General features: G+C 39.0%; 1 protein-coding gene across 8 annotated transcripts in view; it reads left to right on the forward strand.

Moving 5' to 3' along the window:
- tmem229b (transmembrane protein 229B) overlaps positions 1–27,282 on the forward strand; it is a 35,015-nt gene that overhangs the window by 399 nt on the left and 7,334 nt on the right. Inside the window, exons 2-6 of one of the 8 annotated variants that reach the window (XM_069193393.1) lie at positions 2,124–2,207; positions 8,157–8,287; positions 10,765–10,843; positions 15,546–15,672; positions 23,652–23,764. Coding sequence is in view for 5 of the 8 variants with exons in the window: in XM_069193387.1 (XP_069049488.1) it covers positions 15,649–15,672 (24 nt within the window). In the remaining 3 variants the exon portion in view is untranslated. The other 7 variants (XM_069193387.1, XM_069193388.1, XM_069193389.1 and 4 more) reach the window with 7 other exon arrangements.

Consider the following 27,282-nt stretch of genomic DNA (forward strand, 5'->3'; position numbering starts at 1 on the left):
TTTAAATAATCGAAACCCACGTTAGCGCTTTTTCGCCTTAAGGATGTCAAATGCATTATTGTGGATGGCCTGTCGATGGAAATCTACAGTATGTATGGCATAACCTGCATTATCTCTGTGTTGATAATGTAGCTGTCCCATTTCACACCGCGTTAAAGTAGAAAGGGTGTTCGGATCTCCATGTCAGAGTAGGCGAACTGCCTTTGGTGTTACAACAAAAATATTTTAAATAGAACCTTAATCGTGCGTATGATGCCCAGATTTGGCGGAGTTGTTGTGGTAATTTTGGTTTTTATTTTGAAATAAGTAAACCATCATTGCAAGAAAAAAACAACAGCATTGTGCATCAATATCTGGATGGTGCAGAGCGTTTATGGCTGTAGCTTAATGTAGAGTAAAATGCTATAATGGAGGAGGAAGGGAATATTAAGAATTGTGTGATTTTCTATTCTCAATTCCATTTATTAAACGCGTTCTGTTCAGTGTAGAAAAAAACCCCGTTCTACACAGAATTGTGCTTAATACACAGTTGTTAAAAAGAACAGAAAGGTCGAAGAAGGAAACAGTACATCTACAGTATACGCTGAGGTGGAAAAAAAATAATAAAACGCTTCTTTCAGCAGCGTTCGGGAAGCCAGACAGAACAGTGTGAAATAGTGCTAGCTCTTTCATCTCCTTGAGTGCTCCAGCCACCGGAATTCTGGTCTTGGGGCTTCCCTCATAATATTGCGCAACGGTGCCCTCCTCGCCTGCTCCATGCGCACTGGAAGCTTCAGTCTCCCACACTGTGCTTAATGCACTGTGCAGTGATAGCGATTCAAACTACAGAGGCATCGTGTTCTTAATACTCAGGACGACTGGGATTGTTCAGTTGCTGTTTATGTGGCTTTCCATGCAATGTGACTTGAAACAGGTCTACAATAACTCATATTGTTAATGAAGTGGGCAGGGGGGTTAAACAGATCTCCCGATAGACTGCGCTAACAATATTCAACAAGAGTCATTGTGAAAGAGTAGAGTTTGTGATGCAAAAGCAAACTGGTGTGGTTGTTGACAAACACCATTGGTCGGGATAGGTACTTTTTAATTGAAATAAATCTGGACTGTGTCCTGTTATTTGAGGTCTCTGTGCTTTTGGAGGGTACCTGTTGCAATAAAAACATGTAGAGTAGCGTATCGTTTTCTCAGGCAAAGGGAGTGAAGTTGTATCTAGAATATACATGACATCTTTAATCTATACAGTAGTCACTAAACAAGAAGCTTGCATTTGCACAAACCAAATGGAAAACAAGATTAAATCACCGAACTGTTTAAATGTGGAATAAATAGACATGGAGATTTTTTGCATTCACCTCTCATAATGGGTGCAATTCTGTTGGAAGCAGAGAGTACCTTTAACACTCAAATGATCCCAAACAGCAGTTTGTTGCTGAACCAGACTGCTAAACTCCTTTAATCAAATCCTTCAATCTGCTGGATTCCTATTGATGCAGAGAGCAGCAGGCATGTGTACTGAAACAGAACTTACTTACACAGTCCACAGGGAAGACTGTAATGGTCACTTTGGATCATGGGCAAAATGCTAGCACAGCATTTATTCTAAGCCAGCTACAGTGTTGCTTGTGCTGCTTGACATGGTGATAGAAACGTCCATGATTCTACTGTACTGTATATCACAGGCTGCATTGCAGCTAATGTCACTGTTGTGTCCATGCTGGATGTCTGCATTGGCCATACACTCTACAAACCATTGTATTCGTCTGTATTTGGCCTCATCACTGACCAAGCCTATCTTTTTGTAGAGCATATGTGCAACAAAAAGCACTTTAATGAAGAGTCCTGCTTAACTTTGCTGTAGGAATATTACAGCACGAGAGTGTTAAATTGCATACTGTAGAAGGTGCAGTCAAGCAATCAGTAAGTTTATAAGATGAATTGCAAATAATGTTATTAATTCCCAGGTTGTTACAACCATTTCCAGAACTCAACCTACCTGTAGGCATACTGTATGTCTATAAGTCTATGGCAGTGTTACTGTAAATGCAGACTGCATTCTTAAAATCTGTTGTTGGCAAAGTAGTTGTTACAGCATGTCTTATCTGTTTTGTATTTGGTATTTTCAGAGTACATGGTATCAACTCATTCCACTCTACAAAAGGACATACAATACCCTGCTTGGGATGCATTTTTTCTGCAAAAACACCAAAGTAAGTTTTATTAAGGAAATGTCTTACTAGACATAACAACCTAAGATTGTCCCCTTCTCATTTTCAGCTTAACCAGATCGTTTGGTTTCACCTACTGTACCTATGATTTGTGTTTCACTGTGGATTGGGAAGAAGTTCAGTTAGATGACTTTATCAGTTATCTTGAGGACTATGAATACTTGGTCACCTTGTAGTTGTTTCTTATCGAGACTAAAAATTGTCAGTACTTTTAGCCTGTCTGAGCAGGATTTTCCTTTGAGCTTAGAAATGTACCATATGTGGTAGCTCTTCTCTTGACTGTTTGCAGAGCAGCAATATCTTTTTGCAACATGGTGACCAAAATTGCACACATATTAGGTCATATTAACACTATACCTCCTGATTTAAATTCTATACTTCTACTGTTATGCTTAAGTTCTGTTTGCCTCTTTAATTGCATCCCTGCGTTGTCTAGAATATAAACTGTATGTATTGTCAGTACTAAAGCTTTTTAAGTAGCTTCTTAAAGCTCACCAGTTTACTGCTTGGATATATAGTGTGTATTCAATGCCTGAATACAGAACTCCGAATTTGTCTGCATTAAATGTAATCAGCCAGGTAATTGCCCAGTCTTGAATTTTGTCTGTTCTTAGGATTTCCCTTTCCTGCTTCAACAATTTTTGCTGATTCTTCATTTGGTGTCACCAAACAACATGTATGAAAACATACTTAGTTGACTATCTGTATAACAATTTAGGTCATTTATATGACCAGAGGTCCCAATACAGGCCCCTTTGATTGATTATTAATGTCAACCTAATTCAAGCATTCACTTGAACATAGCAGTTCATCTTGGAACATGAAATAAACATATATATATAAAGATATTTGTTTCTCATGAACTGTCATTTATGTGTTTTAATAAGTCCAGTTCTGTTGGAAGCAAACAGTACTTTTAACACTCTACAATGAATCCCAAACAGCTGTTTATTGTTGAACCAGACTGCTAAAACCATGCACCTTTCTGGTGGAGTCCCATGAGATTGAGAGAGCAGCAGGCACGTGTACTAAAAGAGAGCTTAACTAAACAGTCTATAGGGAAAACTGTAATGTTCACCAGAGCTCCTAATACAGTCCCCTTTGATAATCTATTAATTGTGTCAGCCATTCACTGTAGTGTAGCAATTGGTACACTTCCTTTTCTTTTGTGAACTTTATCAAAAGCTTTCTGAAAATCCAAATATATCAAATCATATGTTTGTATTCATTAATGCTCTTGCTTGTTTAAAGAATTCTGTAAAAGTAGTTCAGTAAGACCGGCCTTTCCTAAATCCTTGTTAATTCTCCCCAAGAATCTTATTTTCATACAGATAATCCACTACTTTAGCTGTAAGACCTCCTAGCCTACAATTACTTCAGTTTTGTCACCCTTTAACTGGTAGGTGCTATCTTTACAGTTTATTTATTTTTAATGGATGTATTAAGCCATCCCTGCCACGTCTTTCTTTTTAATTATACAGTATAATCTTGGGACAAATCTGTTCTGTACAGTGTGTCAAGCAATATATCTTTGAAGTGATGCTAACCATACTTTTCTCATTCTGTGTTTATACAATCCTGTTATAGGTCTCTTAAGCTTGTCTCATTTCTTTGCAGCCTGTTTTCTTGAATTGAATTTCTTTGTTATAACCTGCGCAGCCTTCACTAAATCAACACAGCCATTTCTTCAGTAGGTGCTCAGATGAACTGAGTAAGAAGGCAGACGTTAATTTTGCTCCCAATCTGAGTGAGGAAAATTGAAATCTACCATCATACTTACTTCCTCCTTTTCAAATAATGTACATTCATGATTAAACTGCTCCTTCCAAAACTATGCTCTTTGAATATTTTGCTTTTTAAGCCTGAGCTTTATTGATTCTGAGAACCTTGATTTTTTTTAGGTTATGTTTCTGTACCTGAATGCTCTTTTAATGTGCGGTTTTACACCTATATTTCTCCCATTATTCTCATCTTTCCAGATTGCTTTGTATCCACTAATGCTGAATGCCTTACTGTACCATTACTCTCTGATGCCATTTTTCTGTTATTCCAATTACATCACAGGTCTTTGTTTTGTGTATCGTACCTGATCATGGATAAGTTCAAATAGAAATGAATCTGAATTTAAGAAAATGTTTATTTTTATATTCATGACAACTACACTTTGATGGCAACCTAAAGCTTTCCTGGAAGCACAGGGCACATGGTGGGACTGCACTCTAGGTGAGTCACTAGTCCATTGCAGGGCACAAACACACCGGGACAATTTAAAGATGCCAGTTAAACTAGCCAGTGTCACGGACGTCCAAAGGGACTAACCGTGGGAAGCAGGAGAGCAGAAAAAGACCCATATGCGTAGCGGCGAGACGGGAAAAAGGCCCGGGCTCATTAGTGCAAAGAGTTCAGGAATGCCGTATAGAAACCTATGCCCTCAGGGAGTGGACGTGGGGCGCCCTGGTGCTAGGCGGGTCACAGGACATCCGAACATCAATGCTGAGCGAGGACAGAGTGCAAGACCCGGAAATATATAGCCCAAGGGAAAGAGAGGACCAGGAAGGACAGCAGACTGGAAACTAGGGACAGGACAGAGAAGGAGCGCCCTCTGGCTGCAGAGGGCGTGACAGCCAGCATGTATTTTGAAAAAGATGCAAAGAAAACCCATCTGAATACCAACTTCACTCCGAACACCATAAACCAAACGACACTTAATTTATTTGATTAAAGGAAATTAAACTAAAAAATCCTGTGGTTTTGAAGGACCAGAGTTTTAATCTCCTGTTTTGAGACTCTTTACTAGTAAGAGATTTGAGTTTTTTTTATGTTGGTTAACCAGAGGAATCTCATTTAATCTCTGCACAGTCATTTTTGTGCTGAATTGTTTATCCCTGCCAGTCAGAGCAATGACCTGCCTCTCCCAAGACTTTAATTGAAAGACCGGACTTCAATTGCTAGTTGTCAAGTACCTCAGAAATAAAAACCCCCTGGTGAGAATAGCTTTTAAAGTGCGGCTGTGGAATTGTACTGTACTGTAGGTGTTTGCTGAAGGTCAGTAATTTTTTTTAAAGTGAAAACAAGGGTCTCTTGCTGTGAGCCAGTATGTAGTACTCTAGAGGGCAAGCTAAAACATTGTTTTTCTTCCTAAAATATATGTTTGCTTTTATGCAACGAGCACAGGATGACTGGATTGAAGTGTTTCATGAAGTTTCAGCAAAGACAAAAAATTGCTCTAATTTGATTTGTGATTTGTTGTAATGCACAAGCAGTCTCATAACCAGTACAGGATGCCGGAAAGGGAAAGGCACTGTATTCACTATTCTCAACTGTAGCTGATCTGTGGTAGTCACCCTGTGTAGCACTTTTACCAATACCCACTTAAAATCTGCTATTACAACCAAAAAAACAATTAAGCATATTGCATATATTTTCCTATGCGTTCAGAAATGGTAGCACAGAAATGTCCCTCAGATGAAACAGCTCTTCAAAGTGGGGAAACATTGAACAGCAGAGACAAATGCTTCCAATAAAGCATTCTATACAAACCATCTAGGTATCCAGATAAAAGTTTAAAATCATCTACACTTTTATAATATCCTTGTTAGGGTTCGCTTCAAACAGCAATGCTAATTAATGCTAATTAATAAATATCTCACTCTTGTAGGCTATACATCAGTTGCTTGTTCAAAGGCTGTTCTTTGGGCTGCAGTACTTGGATCTTTCATCTTGGGAAAGAAAGTGCTTTAAACAGTACTGCCTGGTACTGCATCTAAGTTCCTTTCCTAAGTTTGTTTTTAAGAGGTTTCAAAATTGTAAAATGATGGACACTGTTGGCATTGTTCTCAGCCTCAGTAGGTCAAGGGTAATCCAGGGAAGTAACACAAGCATCTTATAAACTGAATCGGCACTCAAGCTTGTACGAACAATTGAATTTAGAGAGCAGGTTTCAGGTTGCAGTAGAGACTCAAAATCCTTTCATTGCATAATGAATAGATGACATGATCATTCCTTTTCTAGGTAACCCTATGATGTGCAGGAATAGTGCATTTGATTGGTGTTGAACCATTGTTCTGAAATCTTGAAGGTCATTAAGGTTCTCAAAAGAACTCCAAACTGTTCCATGTCTTGTTTACCACTTAGCAGAGCACAGCTGTGGGTGGAGATTATATTCATTACGTTACCTTTTTTATCCATTTAATCGGTTTAGTTATGAAGACACCAATACCAGATGCTCTGTCAAGAAACTTACCTGCAATGAAACGATGACAGGAAGCTGCAAGAGATCGTATTTTAAATTAGATCTATTGAGTTGTGAAATAGATTGATAGAATAGATTTGCACAACTGAAGACGTAATCTGTCATTTTATGTGTCCCAGGCTCCCTTTGCTTAGTTGGGACATACAGTGTAATTGGAAGCGTTTAGGGTGCGGCTTTTGGACCAGGAAGAGGTCAGTAATCTCTGTCTTCTGGACCAGGTTTACCTTTTTGTAAACTATGAGGGTTAATAGCTTTTTTGCATTTTCTGGCATTTCTCCAGGTCTTCTTTAGGGACTAGCTTTAAAGTCTAAGTCGGCCTGGAAGCTAGTATTATCAGCTCTGATCTGTCTAATGTTTTTCTATTAACATTTCAATGGACTATAATTTTTTATCATTGCAGTTAGAGTGGATGACAGAAGTTTAACTTGATTTCTGAGCTAGGTTGTTGCGGCTTGTTAGGAAGGTCTTAATGTTCTTAGCGGTTATTTCACTTACCTTCAAACCTGCAATCCAGAACTCAGGAAATTGCATGGCAGGTGACAGATTTCTTCAAATTTTGAGATGAGCTGTGATTCTTTTATTCAGCTCCTCTTCGTAATCATGTAATTGTAAAAGTGCATGAGTATTCTTCTCCTTCAACCTTTCTAAATTGACTTTCCACTACTTTTGGGACATTAGCAAAATTCTTGCTAACTCAAAGGTAACAAAAACACTAGTAGCTCGCTCAAAACCACATATTTTAATCATTGGCTTTATCACAACTTGCATATCGAAACTCTTAACAAAAAGAATGAATGAATACATTAATGTGAAGGGGGAAGGACAAAGACCGAAATATAATTAGATTTAAGTTAGGGCATTATTGCATTATTGCATTATTGATTTGACGCTGACACTGAGGTAATTGCAATGTACATGCAAAAGGGACACATTATTTTTACCCACACTGTGGACTATCAAAACAGGGAGACCTGCAGCACAGTATGTCATGTCCCATCCTGGATCACTGATTTGGATCACTGGATCACTGATTTCAGATACAGAGGAAAGTGTTTCTGCACTGCAACAACACAATTCAGAATCTGCTGTAGTCAGAACAGATAGACTAGTGATGTCTATCTTGTACCTTCAGGTCTTGTATCACTGGTAATTCCTTATAAGCAAGTGAAAGCAGTACATAGAATTTACACTTGTTCTTTTTCACCTGCAGACTCAGCATTGTCGTCTTGGCTTTATGGAGGACAAATTAAATCCTCGTCTTGGGTGATTTAGCTGGAACTTTATTCATGCGTGCTGGTCTGTGGAACTGAAGCATTCTGTGTGCAGCTCAGGGATATTGCATTAATCAGTTTAAGGCAAAATAGAAGGTCTTGTCAGATGATTAATGCTTACTCCTCTGCACCGTTTTCAGAGAGCAGCAAATCAGGGGAAGTACAATGTGAGCAATGCACCATATAAAGAAAACATTTACGTGTACATGTGTATTTTAATGTAGATTTTATATAGTAATGTTTGCTGCTCTCAAACACTGCTTTTATTTCTCAGTGTAATTGTCAACTCAACTGACTGAGACCATTTGTCTTTCAAACCCCTTGATAACAGGTTAATAACCTAACTCTCAATGCCTTCTCAATGGTAGATTTGAAAGAATCTTCATGCTGAATCCATGTCCCTTGCAGCACAGACTTCAGATGCCAGAAGAATCGATGGGGTGTGACCAGAAAAGCCATGGAGGAGAATATTTTGATTGCTTGAGCAGGTTGTGCTGTAAGGAAGTGGTAACCAAACGCAGGAATTAAGTAGAAAAGATGTGAGTTGTGAGTAAAAAGTGTTACATTCCAAACTTCTCCACCTACATCCCAACCAGTTCTGACAGCATGCAACCAGACAGTTGCAGATAAACGCAGGTGTTTTTACTGTTGCAGACTTGTCTGGTGATTCGTTCTTGTACTGTTTTACTGTTAATACAGTACTATGGACCTTCTTGTGAAATTTGTCATTTAAAATTCAGACTATACACGTTCAGTCTTAACATCGGTGCAGTCCTAGGCTTTTCAACTGATGCATTGTCCACAACAGTCAATCATGCACCAACATTGCCAGCTATTTTTCACTGTTGACTTTATTCAGCTGGACCAACATTGCATTGTCCAGTAGAGTTGTGTGAGGCCTGTAATTGATTATCAGAAGATATTGGCCATAATCTTGGCTGTTAAGACCAGACTTTGGAACTTCTTAGGTGGAGGGGGAAATGTTTCGGCCCGTTTCTTATTCTGAACTCAGTTTTCATCACCAACTACCAGAGGAGACACACACTTTGCTGCAGAAGTGTTAATGAGGTCCAGCAACTGTTGACAAGTATCTTTTCTCTGGTCGCAATATTGTAAGCACACCTGTTTGGCAGCAACCTTTGACACATCAAAGAGTGAATGGATAATAGTATCAACTCCAAGCTCTTTTTCAAGTTTAGCAGCTATATTCAGTGATTAGGCATTATCACGTGCTCCACAGCAAAGATTGATTCTGAATCTGTCTTTTCAGTATAGCAATTACAAAACAATTTAGGGATTGCTTTAGAAACATAAGAGACTACAAATGACAGGAGGCAATTTTGGTCCATATGGCATGTTTTATTGCTAATTAATCCAAGGATCTCATTCCGCCATTTCATGAAAGAAACAAGGGTATCAACTTTGGCAGCATGTCTGGGTGTCTTATCCCCTACACTCTTTGTGTAAAGAAGAATCCATGGCAGCAGTTTCTGAGCACAGGGCAGATAGGTGGGCAGCCTTTGTTCTGCTGTGACATAGACAGCAGATTTCATGTTCAGCCGCAATTTCCCCTGCTCTGTATTGACTCTAATTTCCACACTTCACCCAGATCTTGGCAAGCCTTGTGATTTTAAAATGCTGGAAAAACTGAGAGCACTGGGTAGTCCAGGCACCAGAGATCAGAGTACAGGGTGCTTCACAGGAAATGAGAGGAACAAGACGCTGTGTCAGATGATCTTCAAGTATTGCCATCTGTCAGTGCTGAGTAGGTTATGACTTCTGAAACACAGACTGGAAAGGCAGACTTGATGCTTGGTAGAGAGAACTTATTTCTACATCAGAAAGTTTGTTCCTGGTTAATTCTGATAGATTGATCAGGGAGTATCTGAAGAATCGTCTCGGTTTGGAGTCATTGTTATGGTACTTCAAAGGCATTATCTCCAAAGCCAGATTTTAGGATGACTTAAACAGTGTAAAAATTGAGGAATTCTCTTTGTTTTCTAAAGCTGTTTTGTACACTGAACTGCAAGTCTCCAGTAAATTTATCTCTGGAGAGTAAAGTTGGTCTCTTTCTCTTCTTGAATAAGTTGCTTGCTAGGCCTGTTTTCCCGAAAATCCAGGTTTATTTTAAATTGTTATGCTTTATTCCAACATTTTAAGTTTGATTTGGGATAATAAGGTGCTGAATTTTAGGTTCATGGACTGGAAATTCAACATTGAAAAGACAAATTATGCCCCTGTTACTTACAGTAACACATGATAATGAAGATTTTGGATTCTGCTGCTTGTTTTGTAAGCCCTGATAAGAGATGCTCTGTTAAGAACATAAGAAAGGTCAGACTCCCCTGATTCTCTGTTCCATAACACATCCATCAGTCAACTGCATCTTATAACAAGGGTTAGTGGGCACACTATATAATCTGAGACAGATGGAGCTCAAGTTTTGAAATAATTTAGATTTTTTTTACAATTGTGATCACCACATGATAAAATAGATTGCTGCTTTGGAATAAGTTCACCAAACTGTGACTGTAGCTACTGTAAGGTACATTCCAAGGATTAAAGGATATCCTACACTGACAGTCTAAAAGAACTGAGCATTTTTAGTACGGATCAGGGGGCTTGTAAAAATCCTTGTAAAAAAGGCACTGACCCACTGGACATTTTCATGATCCACAGTGAAACACAAATCAAAGTACACAATTCAAACTGCCAGGAAGAACATTTTATACATTTATAGAATCTGGATTATTTCTCCTTGGTGCTGATCTAGTGCATGGTATCTGAACCCCCCTGTTCAGATCAGTACACTAATCCCTGACCTATTTCAAGGCTGCCTTGTCTCTGCAGTCCCTGTTCTGTACCCACTTGGAATGCTAAGCAAGTACTGCATTTAAGGTGTTACTCGGTACTTTACATTCTAGTGGGATTTGCTGAAATCTCGGGGATGGGAGATGATTAATAGGTCAAAGTCTTTCCCTTTTTCAGATATGTGCAAATTTCTTTGTACTTACAGCTCAAGTCAGTGGCTCTGGAAGTACTCTCTGAGATTCAGGATTCAACAAGAAATTGCAGAGACACAGGACGCTTTTAAGGTTGGTTGACTAAAGCAGAAACTGCAATTTTGTTACTGCTGACCCAAAAGAAAAAATCACCACCATGCTAAACCAGCTTTTGACGCATTGATGTATGTCTTTGGATAAACTGCTGTGTGCATAAGTGTGGGGGCTGAGGGGAGCCAGGAGGGCTTAGTTTATTTAGCTTATAAACAAATGTAAGTTAGAAACAAACATTTTTGAGAAAATGTTTTTTTCTTTGAGAAATGTTTGGAGAGAATGTTTTACCACTGCCACTGACCTAAGCTGCTGCCCAGGGATAGAAACATCAGCTCTTCATCAGTATCCATCTGCTCCTACACATGAACCCCACAGACCCCCCACTGCTGACTTCACCTGGGGTTCTGACTGCGTCAAAGTGCTGTCCCACAGCTGGGTGTTCTCGAACGTTTGTATATCCCACGATAACCCACTAAAACCTCGAGTGTAGAGAAGTCGCACCAAATTATGACTCGACTTCCTAGCTTTTACTAGACAAACATGGAACTGGTTGGTGCAGGAGGTATTTTATACCTTTTATCTCTGCTACAGAGGTGGGACTATGGCAGCTTATTTGCACGGCATGCAAATAAGGCTGATGGCCTACATTGATAATTTATTTAGTTGGAAAAACTAAAAAAGGGAAAACAAAATGGCAAAACTGATTTTAACACATGGGCTATGTTTTAACCAGAAACGATACGCAACCATTTACTTCTGTGTTAAAACTGGAGTAATCAAGCAAATGATCTTCCAGGTGACTGAACATGGTTATCATTGTATAGAGTGTACCAGGGACTGCTGAGGCTGAATTGAATAAGAGAATACTCAACCAGTTTAGGTTTAGCTTTATACTGTAAGTCCTTGGCCTACCTCTGGCTCACACTGATGTTTTTTTTCCTCTCATACTGCTTGATTGACTTGTTTTCTAAGTTGTATGTTATTTAACTTGCTGTTGTTGCTGCTGCTCTTCTGTGTTTATGTATTTGGTGATTCCTTTAATGTCTCTGTATTGGAACACACATGCAAATCATTTCATTGCACTTGTACCCTGACCTGCTCTGTTGGTAGAGCCTGAGACTCATAATCTCAGGGTAGTGGGTTCGTGTCCCATGTCAGGTGCCAGGTCCTCCATGTTGGAGGTTGGGCACATTGTTTTTTTACCCTGTCCTGTAAAAAAACAATGTTATGGTAACAGCAGCAGGATGTTGCCACCCCTACATGCCAGAAGGCATAACAGGTAAAAACCTCCATCCATATGACAAATAAACTGAACTGAGAAGTTACCTGCACTGCTCTGTGGAAGACTTCTGCTTAGCCTGAACTAAAGCAGCTGATGTTGTAGAACTGTGGGGCTGTGGCCATCATGGACCAATCAAGGAATCTTCCTTCTGGGATGTGTTCCTTTGTCTTGGGTTTGAATGGATGCATGGTCTGCAATGCTTGCTCAGGAATATGAAAATGTAATGAAAATGCAGCGCAATTCATTTGCTGTGGCATGGTTATGCAATTGTCCTGTGCATTATTAGTTTTAGGAGGTCTGTGCCAAGCCCTTGGGTCCCTGTGTTTGTTTGGTGCTCTATTCTCCACCCCTCCTCTGAAGACACGCTCGTCATCTCCGAGTTGGTCCAGCAATGAACTGGTGTACTGTTTAGGTTGTAGTCCTGCCTTGCACCCTGCATGTCCATGAAAGATTTCAGGCACCCACACATCTTACCAGCAGCTTTCTTTAGTCACAATGGGCAAGTGACAGATTGTCTGTAGATATCCAGAGGGTGATGTTTTTCATTCATTTTAATATTGCCACAGCTGTGTCACAGATATATAGTGGACATGTCAATAAGCAGGAACTGTAGCCAATTACACCACCAAGCAATTTTAAGAGGCTTACCCTGCTCCCTGTAACAGGTTCTTTGTACCTCCCAGAATCACCACTATCTCAATAGCTGTCACTGTCTACTCCATACATCGAACACTAGAAAACAAGGTATCCATCAGGGACACATACAGAAACACATCTGAACCTTATATACCCAAGTAATCAAAACAACAGTGCAGAACAATCCAACAGCAGCACTTTCCCGCATAAAAAAGCAGTCCAGTATCCTGGGGAACCTCCTTCTTCCAACATGAAGGAAGAGACTAAACTCCTTCTAGTCCCTCTATTGCCAATAGTGTTCTCTCCAGAACCCATAGTCCCAATTAGTATGTCCCATTATACTCTCCCTGCCCTGTCTCTCTGTAACATATACAGCACTGGGGGAGGAAGATAGTGCCTGAGCCATCCTCTGCTCTCTGTAGAGTCCCCCTCTGGTCGCCAAGTCCTCTCCTGTGTCTAGTGGTGCAATGTGTCCCCCAATTTCTATTGCTCGGTCTTCATGGTTCTGGTATCTCCCTTTTGTGGTCAGAAGTCCAGGACTGGAGTGAATGAGGGGCAGGAGTGTCTGGTGATCCTAGGTGAGAGGGGATAGGCAGACCTAATGAGTGGGGGCTAATTACTGAACTTCCTGTATGCCGATTGGCAGCAGTTGTGGAGATTTGTCTTTTCATGCCTTGTTCCTTGTGCTTTTCTTCTATCCCAAGTCCAGGTAAGCCTCTTTCATAATCCCAAATCACCACTGATTGTGGGGTAATTAACGGGCATCGAGGAAAACAGCGTGTCGTTCAATCTTTGCTGATTGCCAACTAACATAGAGTTTGCGTCACGAAGGCTTGGAGACCTTGATCAAAACAAGCCAGGCTGGCAGACCAAGAAAAATGTACACCTCAGATCTGAGAGAAACATTATATTTATGCTCAAAGTTACTACCCCCACTTTGGTCACTCTGTGACCATGTCTTTACAGTACTTCAATGAGAAGTCAAATTTAATTCCATCTACATCTTACATCTGAATAAATACCAAGAAATTCTAAGATATGCCTCTTTTTGTAACTAAGTTATGGTCTCATTTGAAAACAACAATTTGCACTGTCCTCAAGTGTCACGTACTGCACATGGGTCCGTTCCTTGACTGGGCTTTGAAAGATGATCGTGAGCGTGAGGCTGTGGCACAAACTATGGGTGTGTTGTAGTTGGCCATCAGCTGCAGGGGCACATAATCAGCATTGGAGGCTGCCATCGATTCCTGGAGAACAGGAGCCGACACTAAGATGGGGAGGGGAGGGAAACGTGAGCTGGGGATCCAGCTGCTTTTGTGAGCGGTGAATGAATATTTAAAGCACCTCCGCACTTTCTGCGCGGACAGCAGCTGTAGTGTGCCTGGGCCTTTTCCATACCTCAGTCCGCCAGTTGCTGTTTTTTTTTTCAATTCCTCCCGTTTGGGATCCCCATTATTGGCCAGCTGGCGCTCTTGCTGGGAGAGGAATGTCAATATCACGGGAAGGGCACGCGCAGGGGCTGACACAGCAGTGTTGCATGGGAAGGGAAGACGATGCAGGACTCCAGGGTTAACGCTGGGGGGGAGGGAGGGGGGGAGATGGATTGACATTCAGGCCGCAGAAGCAAATACCCCTGAGAGCAACGTGTGTAGCATACTTAAAGGAAAGGATTTATTCAAAACGTACGCTTCCCTTACTTCTACTAGACTTCACTTGGATGCCCTCTAAAACGGTTAAATGTGAGCTGTTCATCTTGTTCCACTTTCAGTTTTGCTACTTTTGAGAAATAGCAGGTTATCCAGAGCACAAAATGAAATTGCGAGTGATTTGTAACACTGTCGGTATGCAAACAAGCTGTTGTTTTTTTACACAGAGCAGTATAATGCTTTATATAGAAAGGAGAAGACAGAGACAGAAAGGTGGGTTTTTGGTTACATCAGGGAGAGCACAATCTGCTTTGGGAGTAAGGGAAAGGGCTTTGGTTACCAGGGCTGTCAATCCAGCACATCGTATGAAATATTCAATAATTTTCCTAAAAAGAAAGACATGGAAACAGGCAGCAAAGCCACAGTGGGGAAATATGGAGGTTGAAAACATCCAGTATGCAGAGGTCAAATGCAATGACTGCAGTGCAGCCAGGGCAACATGCAGAGGGAGAGAGAAAAATGTGTTTGTGCTGTGTATTTTTGCCAATATATTGTTAGTCTTTATTCTCCTCCTTGGGTTATTTACGTGCTAATTTGTAATCTCAGCTTTGAGCATACTAGAGTGGGTCTTTAAATAACACAGTAGGAGCAGTGTCTTAATTAAAGACAAACTAATTGCAGCTTTAAAACAGCTCTGAATTTCAATTCTGCCTCATTATATTTACACAGCAATATCAGTTCAACTGAGTGTTGCTGGAACCAAGTTCATATACAACTGAAGCATGAAACAAAAAGCATTTAAAGCATTTTCTTTGTATGGCTGTTTATTTTGGTGCTGTTGCTTTTGTAGTTTGATGGGGTTTAAAAACAGGATTGCTATTTCCTTTGATACAAACATGGGCACTGCACAGCTCCAGTAGAAACCATACGAATTCAGAAGGTCTGTATATTTTTACTTCCCAGTTGCAGCCCATATGTAAGCGAATGAAAGTGGATGAGAGCTCTGAAGCCTCCCTGATCCGGAAAGATCCTCTTTGCAGGACCATAGACTACATTTTGGGGGACCCGCTGAGCCATTGAGCCCCATACCTCACACCAGTGTGTCCCCAAATGGCCTGATTGTATTTTTCCTCAAAGAAATGAACTCCACACAATTATTCCCCTCTCTAATATACAGGATTGCAGAAGCCAGATTCACACCTCCTGCAGCTGCCTTGTTGAGAACAACATCGGATCACAGATGTGTGCCCAGTCAGCCAGTTCCTGAATGCCAGATTCAGATGCCATATCGTGTCCTCACCACAGTAAGGAATATGTGATTTCCTGGAAGCATATCGCTAATTGAATTAATTTATTAATGAGGCATGTTTCATACCATGCTCCTCAATCTTATTAACACTACAGCATTGTGCTTTTCTAATATGTGATATGAATGTTGTAAACACAGTGTAACACAATGGAAGCAAAACATATTATGATAAAGAGGTGTATTTATATATTGGCTGCTAATTAGATCTGAGCTGTCCATGGTGTTCTACGGAATAGGTTTGGACACTGAGAAGGACTGTCTTGTGAGTACCGATGCCCTTTTTACTGCGTCAGCAAGATGATTGTTCAAGCCACGATCTGCTGTTTGCAGTGAATTGGTAAGGTTTCTTTGGCTTCGTTATTAACAAACATTTAATAGAGTATTCTGTGTATCTAGGTCAAGGGGTATGAAATTGTGCAGTTTCTCAAGTTCTATCTAATATTCATCCACTTAAAAGTTCCTAAATGATGAATACATCTACATGTTCTAGGTACATCTTAGTAAAGGCTACTGAAAAATACAATACATGAAATGTATATAAGGATACTCGCTCATTATTTGTACTGTCTAGGGAGCAATTTCATGCATTTACATACCAGTTTGGAATCTGTCAAAAGTCACTTTGCGACTACTACATTCTCACACCTGCTCGACCGAGGGGATGAGGGTCTTCCTCTGACAAGTGTCAGACAACCTATCCTGTTATTTACACGGGAACCTTACCGCTTTGTCCCCTCTAGGTAGTGTTTTTTATTTTAAATTTCCCTCAATCCCTTGTTGCATAGTGGTCATTAAAATATCTTCCCTTATGTTCACAATACACCAAGGGTAGTGGGAGTCTGGGTCGAGGTACCCAGCCATGTTATTGAAGCCACAGTTCTGGATTACAACAGTAGCTGAGACCCACTAAGGAATAAATTACTAACGAATAAACGAACAAGATGCGCCAAATGGCCTTTTCTTGTTTGTAACCTTTCTTATAATTCTGTATGTTAACAACTTTATAAAAACAAAGGGCCTGTGACTCTATTATATCCATTTACAAAGTTATTAAGTTGCAGATTTTATGCATTTAATATTATTAGTGTCTGACTTGGAAATCACATCCTCTTTTGGAACTGTTACAACAGTTTGAATTTTTCTAAAAAAAGCCATACAATACCTATTTATCCTGGCTGTGGCATCATCTTGTACATAACAATGGTCTAGACTCAATGTTTTGCTTTTTCTTATGAGACATCTTAACTTCAAGGTTCTCCCTAGGACAAAATAACCCCAGACATTTAATTGTGCCAAATCTTTTTCAAGGATCTCAGCAGCTGAGACACTGTATCTTCTTATTGATTAGAATACATTAATGCCCCTCTCTGTGGATATTAAAGACCTTACTGCTGCAATTGGGAAATCAGCACATTTGAAAGCACTACTTTTGGCAAAATATAAACGGAAGCATTCGATAATACTATTTATGAAATAGTAATGGGAGCCATTAACTATAGATCAATACATTGTTGAAAAGTGTTCCACCTGAAGAAGCCAGAATTTCACTATAAAGATACTACAGAAAGGGGAGTACGGTGGCCCTGTCAATGGTATTGTTTTTTTTAAGGAATTTGTCATTTCAAAAACATTTGTTAGCTGCCCATTTAAAGCTTGGGCTTTAGTTAATTGCAATATACTGACCAGGGTACTTTTTTTTGCCAACCAAAAAAGCATGTCAACAGTGACAGGCAGATGAGTAGAGAAATAATATTATTTGAGGTCCTTTGGCAAAACTGGTGTTTTTGCATCTGGCCCTGCTCATTTAGCAGTTTTCTTCAGAAGTACAACAGTGAGGTAGCTCCTGCTAGTACTAATTTGTTTAGCAAATACTTTTATCTAAAACAACTTCTGTGTGCACTCATTTACTGTATACAATACAGCAGAGTATGTTATTGTTGCAGTTTGGGGTGTCTTGTACAAAAGTCCTACAATCCCTTACTCAGGATTTGAACTCACAGCCTCCTTGTTATAGAGGCCAGTGCCCTATCCACTGCTCCACATAGCTACCCTCTTATTTTTTGGCTTTGTAAGGAGGGAAGATTACAAAGTTATTGTTTTCATGTCTGAATTTTTCTGTGTTAAATAATAATAATTGCTTACACTTATATAGCGCTTTTCTGGACACTCCACTCTACACCACCACCAATGTGCAGCCCCCACTTGGATGATGTGACGGCAGCCATAGTGCACCAGTACGCTCACCACACATCAGTGGGAAGAAGAACAGAGTGATGAAGCCAGTTCAGAGATGGGGATTATTAGGAGGCAGTGATTGGCCAATGGGAAATTTAGCCAAGACATGTCAGTCATTGGTTGGCGGATTTGGTGACACACGTTGAAGCAGTTGAAGCAAGGTCTGACAGTGACAATGGTTGCACTTTTCTGAAACTTTCTGCTCTACATTGTCTACCTCTCTCACAGAAAAAATAAACCAAATCCCCCAATCACGCCATAGTCCTGGTGTAGACATCTGTCAAGAGCGCCCATGCTGTATAAGAGGACACATCCTGACACTACCTCTTAGTGAGAAAAGTGATAGATGTATATCCTTAGGAAAACCGACATTTGATTCAGTTCTCTTTGTAAAAAGTGCATATAGAAAATGCATTTTATTTTCTGCATTAATCTGAATGCCAAATATAAGAACACAGGAAAGAAACATTATAAATGAGACAAGGTCATAGTTAACCAAATCTAGCTCCCCTGGATCCGTGGGTCTCATCCAGTTATTTCTAGAAAGAAGCCTTTATGTCTACATCACTGGGTAACTTGTTCCAGACTCCCACACCTCTTTGTGTACAGGTGCTCTTGATGTCTGTTCTTAATGCATTTCTGCTTGTGTCCTCCAGTTCCTGTTTCAGTGTTTCATTGTTAAAAAACATGTTTTCAATTTAAAGATTGCCACTGGGATTTTGAGTATTCAAATTGCACCCCCCTCATGAACTTCTCTGTTCAAGAGTAAAATGGTTTAGTTCCTGTCTGTCAGTCCAGGGCATTTCTTCAAGCCCCAGGAAGAAACTATTCATTCTTCTTAGGCCTGATTCCATAGCAGGAATATCTTTTTTGTGAAGTGGTGTCACTTCACAATTAAATAGTTAGTATTAAATAACTAAGACTACTTTATTCAACACAATATTCAATATAGAAAACTTAGGAACAAGTAAAGGTTTATTTCATGCTGAAAAGAGAAGAAAAGAAACACAATGTGTTTCGAGCTCCACAGCCAAAACTTTGTGTTTCTTTTCTTCCTTTTTCAGCATGGAATAAACCTTTACTTGTTCCTTTGCAGCCTACGCATGCTGACGCAGCTACCTACTTGGACTAATTCAAACTTAGGACTACTTTGAAACCAGGAATGTATCCAGTTGCTGTTCTCTGGGCTGATTCCAGCACAGCAATATCTTTTCTGTAATGACAGATTAGAGTTGCCTGAATACTTTGCTAAGTGTATTATGCCAGTGAATAAACAATGAAGAGATGCTTTTTCGATTGCATTATCTTTTTATTTCCCCAAACAATTTCTCAGTCTCTCAGACAAAAAAGATGAATGATTCTTTTGAAATGAGTTTAATTTAAAAAAAAAAAGTTTTATTAGCTGTCAGTCCTCACAGCTGTAATGGTATCCTAAATAGGATCCCAAAGAGTAAGTCAGGTTTTCAATTATTAACACGTTGTAATTATTCTGTTTTATATGCTGTTGAAAAGCAAACAAACAAATAGAAACTAATGAGGAGACTGTGATACAAAAGGAGTCAGTGTTACATCAATGGTAGAAAAATTAAGTAGCTTTTTTATTTACAGGCAACTGAATGTAAAACTTTATTGAAATTGAACACCTTCAGATTTGTAGACCAACGTGCTGAACTCATATTGCTGGCATTTTTTTATCTCCTAGAAAAAAAAAGAGCTAGCCTTAATCCACATATAATGCACAAAAAACTTAATGTGTATTCAATGGCACAGGTGTGTCTTCGTCTCAAGGGATGTGAAGCATCAGAATGTATCTGAAGTTCTACCTAATATTCATCCACTTCACAGTTCCTGAATAATGAATAAATCTACGTGTTCTAGGTATACTGTTAGTAAAGACTACTGGAACCCACATATAAGAATATAAGGATATAAACGTATAAGGATTCTTGCTCGTTATTTGTGCTGTCTAGGGAGCAATTTAATGTCATGTGAAGCACCCTGGAATGAACCTGAAGTTCTATCTAATATAAAAGGTGGAAGAGAAAACACAGCAGCACTGTCTAACTGACAAGAGTGAAACATGTCTGGAATGTGTGTGCATTTTGCATTTCCATATGAAGTTTAACCTTTAAAGAAACAGCATATGACTAGAGAGATGGCACACAAATTTGGAAGTACAGTAGTTGGTCAAACATTCAAAGACAAACCTACTTATTCCTTAAGATGAAATCCTGAGCTTTGGCCTGGTCTCATTTCTTACCTGGCACAGCATTAAAGATGTTAAACAATGCCAGTTTGGCTGCCTTGCTAATTTGCCTGGCACTGATCATACAGCTTCCATCATGCACTTGGAGTAATGGTTTATTTAAGTTCAATGCTGGCTGGTTCATAGAATGTCAATAGGCCTTAGGCAGGGCCTGATGAGAGTTTTAACTACAAACCAGCAGGCATAATAGATCAATACATGATGGTTTTGTGTGATGGATAATGAGCTTTGTTATTGCACAGCTAACACCAGCAAAAATTCTCAAGCTGGTGAGAGAAGGATAAAACATCATCATTGACATTAAGACCACACCAGGAATAAGTGGGTACCTTGAGTCTGAGAGCTTGATCATCTTTAGAATTAACTAAAAAGAATTGACTAATGGAATTGCTGAGGAGGTTCATTTTAGCTCATGGTTGATCTTTGATTTGCCCTGTGTCTAAATCTTGCAGCTTTTAATACATCAGGTTTTATTCTGAATAAAATGGGATAAAAAAGGTTCAAATTTAACCTACTGTATCTAATTTATTAATTGAACATCTTTTACAGATGAGAAGGACTGTATTTCATTGTCAAAGAACAGGCAGATAAAAGTTGAAACAAAGCAACACGTTATTCATAGGTGAATAAATCTGAAAGACCTGTTTACCATAAACTTTCAGATCCTAACCTCTGCAGAGGCCTTATGTTATTTGCAGCACCCCAAGTTCCTCTCTGATGTCTGCAGTTCTCATCTAGTTGCATGTTTCACTCTGCCTCTTCAGTGGACTGTGGTGTCTCTCTCATACTTAGTTCTGTAAAAAACCTATGTCTTTTCTACAAACAAGTAACCCACAGCTGAGCTGCCACTCAATAAAGAGAGACTCCAATACAGAACTATGCCTTGAAGAAATTCTCATTTATACTTTAGCTGCACTGAAAACTTCCTCAGCCTCAGCAGTAACAGATAGGAACGCTTTAGAAACTAGGTCATATGCATTGCTATGTTTTTTTTATTCTTAATAGAAACTCTTTCATTGAAGATGCTTTCTCATTATCACACAGTGGGACTGAAAACTTGAGTGGGTTGAAAATGACAAAAATGAAAGAAATTTTGCCTTGAGGTTGCCAAATTGTTACTAATTCCTCCTCCATTTTTAAGTGACACACATTATCTTAACAATCCGTGAAAGATATTTATTGGAAAACTTAAATATGGAGTCAGGAAATTGGGGAGCTCTCTCATACTTCATAGTTAGTGTTATTCTTTTTGTTTTTTTTAATTATTCAAGAGATTTGTTTTAAGTTGTGAATCCATTATTTCAGCAGGTCTCTGTTAAGAGAAGATCATTTGCAAACTGCCCAAATGCATAACATTCAAAAGTATATCATGCCAGTCTAAAGCTGAAGACACTGAACATTATTGTGGGTTGGTTATATCAGTATTAGTAGTCAGTGCAACCTTTATATTATTACCTTTATTGTCTATCCAAGCAGGTGGAAATATGTCTTTGGCTTCACCATTAAAAAACTATAAAAACAAATAACATTCAACATAAATACATTCAACACATTGATAAACACACATCTTGCTTTACCCATATTAAACTAAACCAATAGCTTCATACAAGAGAGAATCGGTTAGCTGCATTTAATACTGTATATTGATTGCACAATATACAAAAGAAGAAGAGAAGATTTCTTGTATACATTTGTCTTGGCCATAGGCATTCTAAAATGTCTCCCTGAAAGCAGCAGTTGAAAATGAGGATGAAGAGGGTGGGAGAGGTTAGCAACTCTTCAAGCTGTTTCTGTGGTCAACCAATTATTTTACTAACAGTATTAACTAACAATTCTGGCCAATATCCCCTTTTTCTTGATACTAATGCTACCATACCACACCTTGATACTGTACCAAAAGTAGGGGTGCTTTCTGCTAACATTCTATAACCCCTCTCTAAAATGTTTTGACTCATTCTAAACCCTTTCAGCTTCCTGATCAAAAATATACACTGACTAGCCTTCTTCAAAATGCAGTTGCTATCCTCTGCAAAGTTTAAATGTCCCTAGGTATTTCAAACACTGGTCCTACTCCAGTTCAAACACTGAGGTTGAAAATGTTACATATTGCTATCACAGGTCACCGGTTCTTTGGTTTTTGTCATCATTGATATGAAGCATGCTAGACAGAGACCACCTTTCCAATTAACTTATCTGTTCAAAGTAATTCTTCAGCTCTTCTCTATCATCCCCAATAATCAATCCTGCTAGGGCCATCTGCAGGCTTTAAAAGATTAACAAAAGTTCCCTGTATTTTTATTTCAATCATATAAATGGAAAGTAGTTAAGATTACAAAACACAGCCCTGGGGATCACCAGTATTTAAAATAATTTCATTTCAAAACATCCAAACCTAACAATAATAATTATGTGTGATAATTCCTATGATATGTAGATCTGGACTGTATTTTTTCATTGTTGTACTGGCAACAGCTAGTCACAATAAATCTTGAATAACTGAAGTTTAAAGGAGGATTTTAAATTGAAAAATTGAGTAATAAGTTAAAAAAGTAACAATTGAAACTCCACAGTATTGGCAAATCTCAAAATCAGTTTCATATCTATGCTATTACACTGTCTTCTTCTTCATGTCTTATGGTACGTTACATCAGTACTGCTTTGTAAAAGTGTTTTTTTTTTAACTTTAAATGATTTTTAACTTGCATTTCAACTTCAGCTTCATTTTAAGCATACTGTTTTAGTTTTGTTTCATCCAGTAAAATATTTGACGGCATTTTATTAAATAATTTACTAATAAAATAGCACACATTTCTGTAAGTTCATCCTGCACAAAATTGTTCACTTCATTCACTTTATCCATTTATACATTTATACAGTTCGTCTGGAAGAGATAATTGAGTTACCAGTAATTTTGAAGTAGCAATGCTTTGAAGGAGGGAGGAACATTCCTTTTAAGTGCTTTGTGCTGAAAATAAACACGGGCCTTATCCCCTGTAAAGAAATCAATACAAAAATGCTTTTGTGCTTTTTTTGGTAGAAATAAAATCAGCATAAATTAAAAATGACAAACAAATGCCTTATACTTATCAGCTTAGACTTTCTTGTGAGTCTGCATTGTTATGTGTACAGTACTTTAGCTATCCAAAAGCCTTACATTTCTTTTGAATTTGAATCTCCTAAAACAACAACTCTTATCAGAAAGATTAAATTGCAATGGAACAGCTGGGCACAAAATGTACGTGGTTTTGAAATGTACATAGCTTTTATTGTCTAAACATCATATTTAAATGCCATTGTAATGCTGTATTTGTACCTCATATTATGTAGCTCACTGTGAATGTATCACATTGGTGAAAAACATTTGGCTTATACTAGCAGTTTTCCTCATTTTTGAGGCAAACACTGGCCACCTTGCGTTTAGATTAAAAAAAGTTAGTTTGAAAGTTTTTCTATGTGTTTTTCTTTTGTTTCAGGGCAAATTAAAAAAAAACGTAAAGGCCCTTAGCTGGGACTGACTTGATTAACATACCCCGACCCTACTGGACATTTCCTTCAACTGACCAGGAGGTCAGTCTGACTCTAACAGGTACTAATAACCAAGCTATTAATGTGTTTTCCACTGTTGTTCCTATTTTTACTGTAATCACATTGTTTTCTACTTCCTATGTTCCGATGTACAGAACAGAGTATTTATCATGTAGAAGTCATACAGTACGTGTCCACATTTCCCAAAAGTGTTTCTCAACCCTTTGCAGGGACTTATGTCATTGTGTGTAACTTTCTTTTGAATTTATGTTTCTCTTTTTTTTTTGACAGCACAGACTAGTTACAGAATAGCTGTTGTTATATGTAGACTTTTAGATGAAGAAATTCAATGAGGGGTGCTGTGTTTCACAGACGTAAATATTTAGAAACTGTCTCACAAAGTTAAAATATTTGTTTGGATGCCTATTTGTTACTTCTTTCAGCAGAAACACTACAGCTTACAGTATACGGCTGGTAGCTGTAGAATCCCTGCATCGTGCTCATAACTGCAAAATGAGAATTGTAAAAAGTTTTGAAAAATATATACGGGGAAAAATGAAAAACACATTCACAACTTTTTAGAACATGTTTGGGATCTTTTTTTGACTGTTTTGAATTATATCTGCAGGAAAGGACATCACGGTTACAGACATTTAATCACAGACCTTGTTCAGCTGTAGAGTATGAGGTGTTTGCTGTCTGGCTCAAGTCAGAAGAGTTGCCTTACAAAATACTTCCTGCACCATGACACCATGAGAGGGAAGTGGCAGAGAATATGACGATAGAAAAGAGCAGCAAAATCCTGGAATTCTCTTATGGAAAGTGCAATATGAATCAGTTCAGTTGAGCTGAAGGTCTTTTTCAAGGGTAAAGTTACTCAGTCAGACCAGATGTTCATCCATTATACATGACTGTGCTGAGGAGGAGCTTCTGCAGAGGACTCTACTTCCTGTGGAGCTCTGTCTGAGAGGAAGGCTGCTTTCCTCTTGTGGCATCACATTGTTGCCACTTTCTCACGTATGGAATATCAGAAACTCTGAGGGTGTTTAATACCAGTCCTGAAAGATCAGAATTAGCACATTCATCTGTAGTTCTACCAGGGGCAGAGCCAGTGGGTTTGCAGTTAACTCAAATGACTTGTGAACAAAACTAGAATGCAGGCATCATTTTCTTCAGCTTCCAGCTTTGAACAATTCTAGTGCTGCAATGATGAAAATAGCAAGACTGGCAGTTCCTTGGATCAGTGGAGCATGACCCCCTCTAAACACAACAGTTTATGGGCCTTAATTTGAGGAAGTGCAACACTATTTTTTTTATTTTGGGGTTAGAAACAATCAGCATTGATGAGTTCATTTCAAATCACAATAAAAGCAGCCCTATTACATTGTAAAGAAGCAGGCATGTGAATACATCTCTATTAATCCAGTAGAAATATCGCTCGTGACTTCAAGACATTAGTTATTACAGAAAATAGTGAGGAGAAAGGGCTGCTTTAAGTTACAATTTGTGCAAACTCTTGCTCTGACCTGTAGTTTGCAACACCATGACGGCTATACGGTACTTTCACAAAATTCACAGCATTGTGTTAAATTCAGAATTTGTATAATTTTGCAATACCATCAATTAATTTAGATGCTGAGATTTAATAACCAGTCTGAGAAATTGGGACTGTAGTTCCTCTTTAAAGCAGCCTCACAAGGGAGAGGGAGAGGTGTCTCATAGGATAACAATGCAAATTCTTCACCCCACAAGGAGAGCTAAATTGTTTTCAAAGGGGGGAACACACTTTCTGGTGATCCCTGCTGTCAGGGTTCAGATTCCAGCATCCTCGATCTCCTTGTGCTCAGGGTACATGTAGGAAACTTGACTTGCATTGACCTGAAAGGCCCCTAAATATCTAAATAATATCTAAATATCTAAATATTTAGATATTAACATGAATTCACAGAAGATAAAAGAAATCCTTGAAAAGTGACTGGTGGTGGATGAGCTATATCATACCAAGAGCCGTATTTTTTAAAAGAGTTGTGAATTATATCAACAATGGTTAATGTATGCACTAGAGCAAGGTATTTGAAACACAACCATGCTTTTCTAAAATTACTTTCACAGTTTTTATTTGCTAAATAGTTTTTTGTCGTGAACATTTCTTCTTCCAAAGCAGCTTAGAGAAACCAGGGGCTTCACTCTGTATTCGAAAATGCTGCTGTAAAGTCACTTAGAATGAGAGCTCAGTCTTAATATAATCTGAGAAGATCAGAGAACCAAAAGGTTTAGGAAGTCAACCAGGGTGAAAAACACTGAGACAGGGCAGAACTGTAAACTTGTAACAAGCCCTTACACAGTATGTATGCTTTTGCTATGTTTATGAAATATACTATGTTTACTAGTAAAATTATGTGAGATATTTAAGTGTCTAGAAAAGGTTTGCTCATTTATTAAGCATATGCATTCAACACAGTTTCTGATTTACATTCATTATAATTACATTATAAATAGGCCTTTATTTTCAAGATGCTGAAATAGCAAAGCGTCCAAAAACTCCCATCTTATTTTGAGTGTGCAGCACTATTACCTTGAGTAACAGACAATATCAGGCAAACACAAGTATAAATGCTGCAGGAAGCTGGAAGACACATTGATTGTGCCCCCAGATGTGTTTAATGTGGTAATAATAATAAAACTAATAATTGCTTACACTTATATAGCGCTTTTCTGGACACTCCACTCAAAGCGCTTTACAGGTAATGGGGACTCCTCTCCACCACCACCAATGTGCAGCATCCACCCGAATGATGCAACGGCAGCCATAGTGCACCAGAACGCTCACCACACATCAGCTATCAGTGGGGAGGAGGACAGAGTAATGGAGCCAATTCATAGATGGGGATTATTAGGAGGCCATGATTGGTAAGGGCCAATGGGAAATTTGGCCAGGACGCTGGGGTTACACCACTACTCTTTTTGAGAAACGCCTTGGGATTTTCAATGACCACAGAGAGTCAGGACCTCGGTTTTAAGTCTCATTGGAAGGACAGCGCCTGTTTACAGTATAGTGTCCCCGCCACTATACTGGGGCATTAGGACCCACAGGGACCGCAGGGTGAACGCCCCCTGCTGGCCCCACTAACACCTCTTCCAGCAGCAACCTTAGTTTTTCCTAGGAGCTCCCATCCAGGTACTGACCAGGCTCACACCTGCTTAGCTTCAGTGGGTTGCCAGTTGTGAGTTGCAGAGTAATGACTGCTAAAATCACAATGGTCTTCTTAAAACGCGATCAGAGTGTATCCCTAAATGTACCTAAAAATATATTGTATTTTTTTGCAAATTCAATGAAAAAATCACATAAATAATGTGGCAGACTAGTTTGGAAATAGAAGGTGAGGGCCAGTGAGACTCAGCAGACTTTCCATGTTGCTGGAAAGGTACACTTTCTTTACCAGAGCCATCTTCATCCTCCCCACAAGGCACTAGGATAACAGGAGAGACTCCCTGGCCCTGTTAGCAGAGCCTGGCTCAGTGCTGGAGGAGGGAGATGGGGGGCAGAGAGCTGGAATTAGAGAGTCATGCAATGATAAT

Source organism: Lepisosteus oculatus, chromosome 8 (genome assembly GCF_040954835.1).
Source record: "Lepisosteus oculatus isolate fLepOcu1 chromosome 8, fLepOcu1.hap2, whole genome shotgun sequence".
Classification (NCBI taxonomy): Eukaryota; Metazoa; Chordata; class Actinopteri; order Semionotiformes; family Lepisosteidae; genus Lepisosteus; species Lepisosteus oculatus.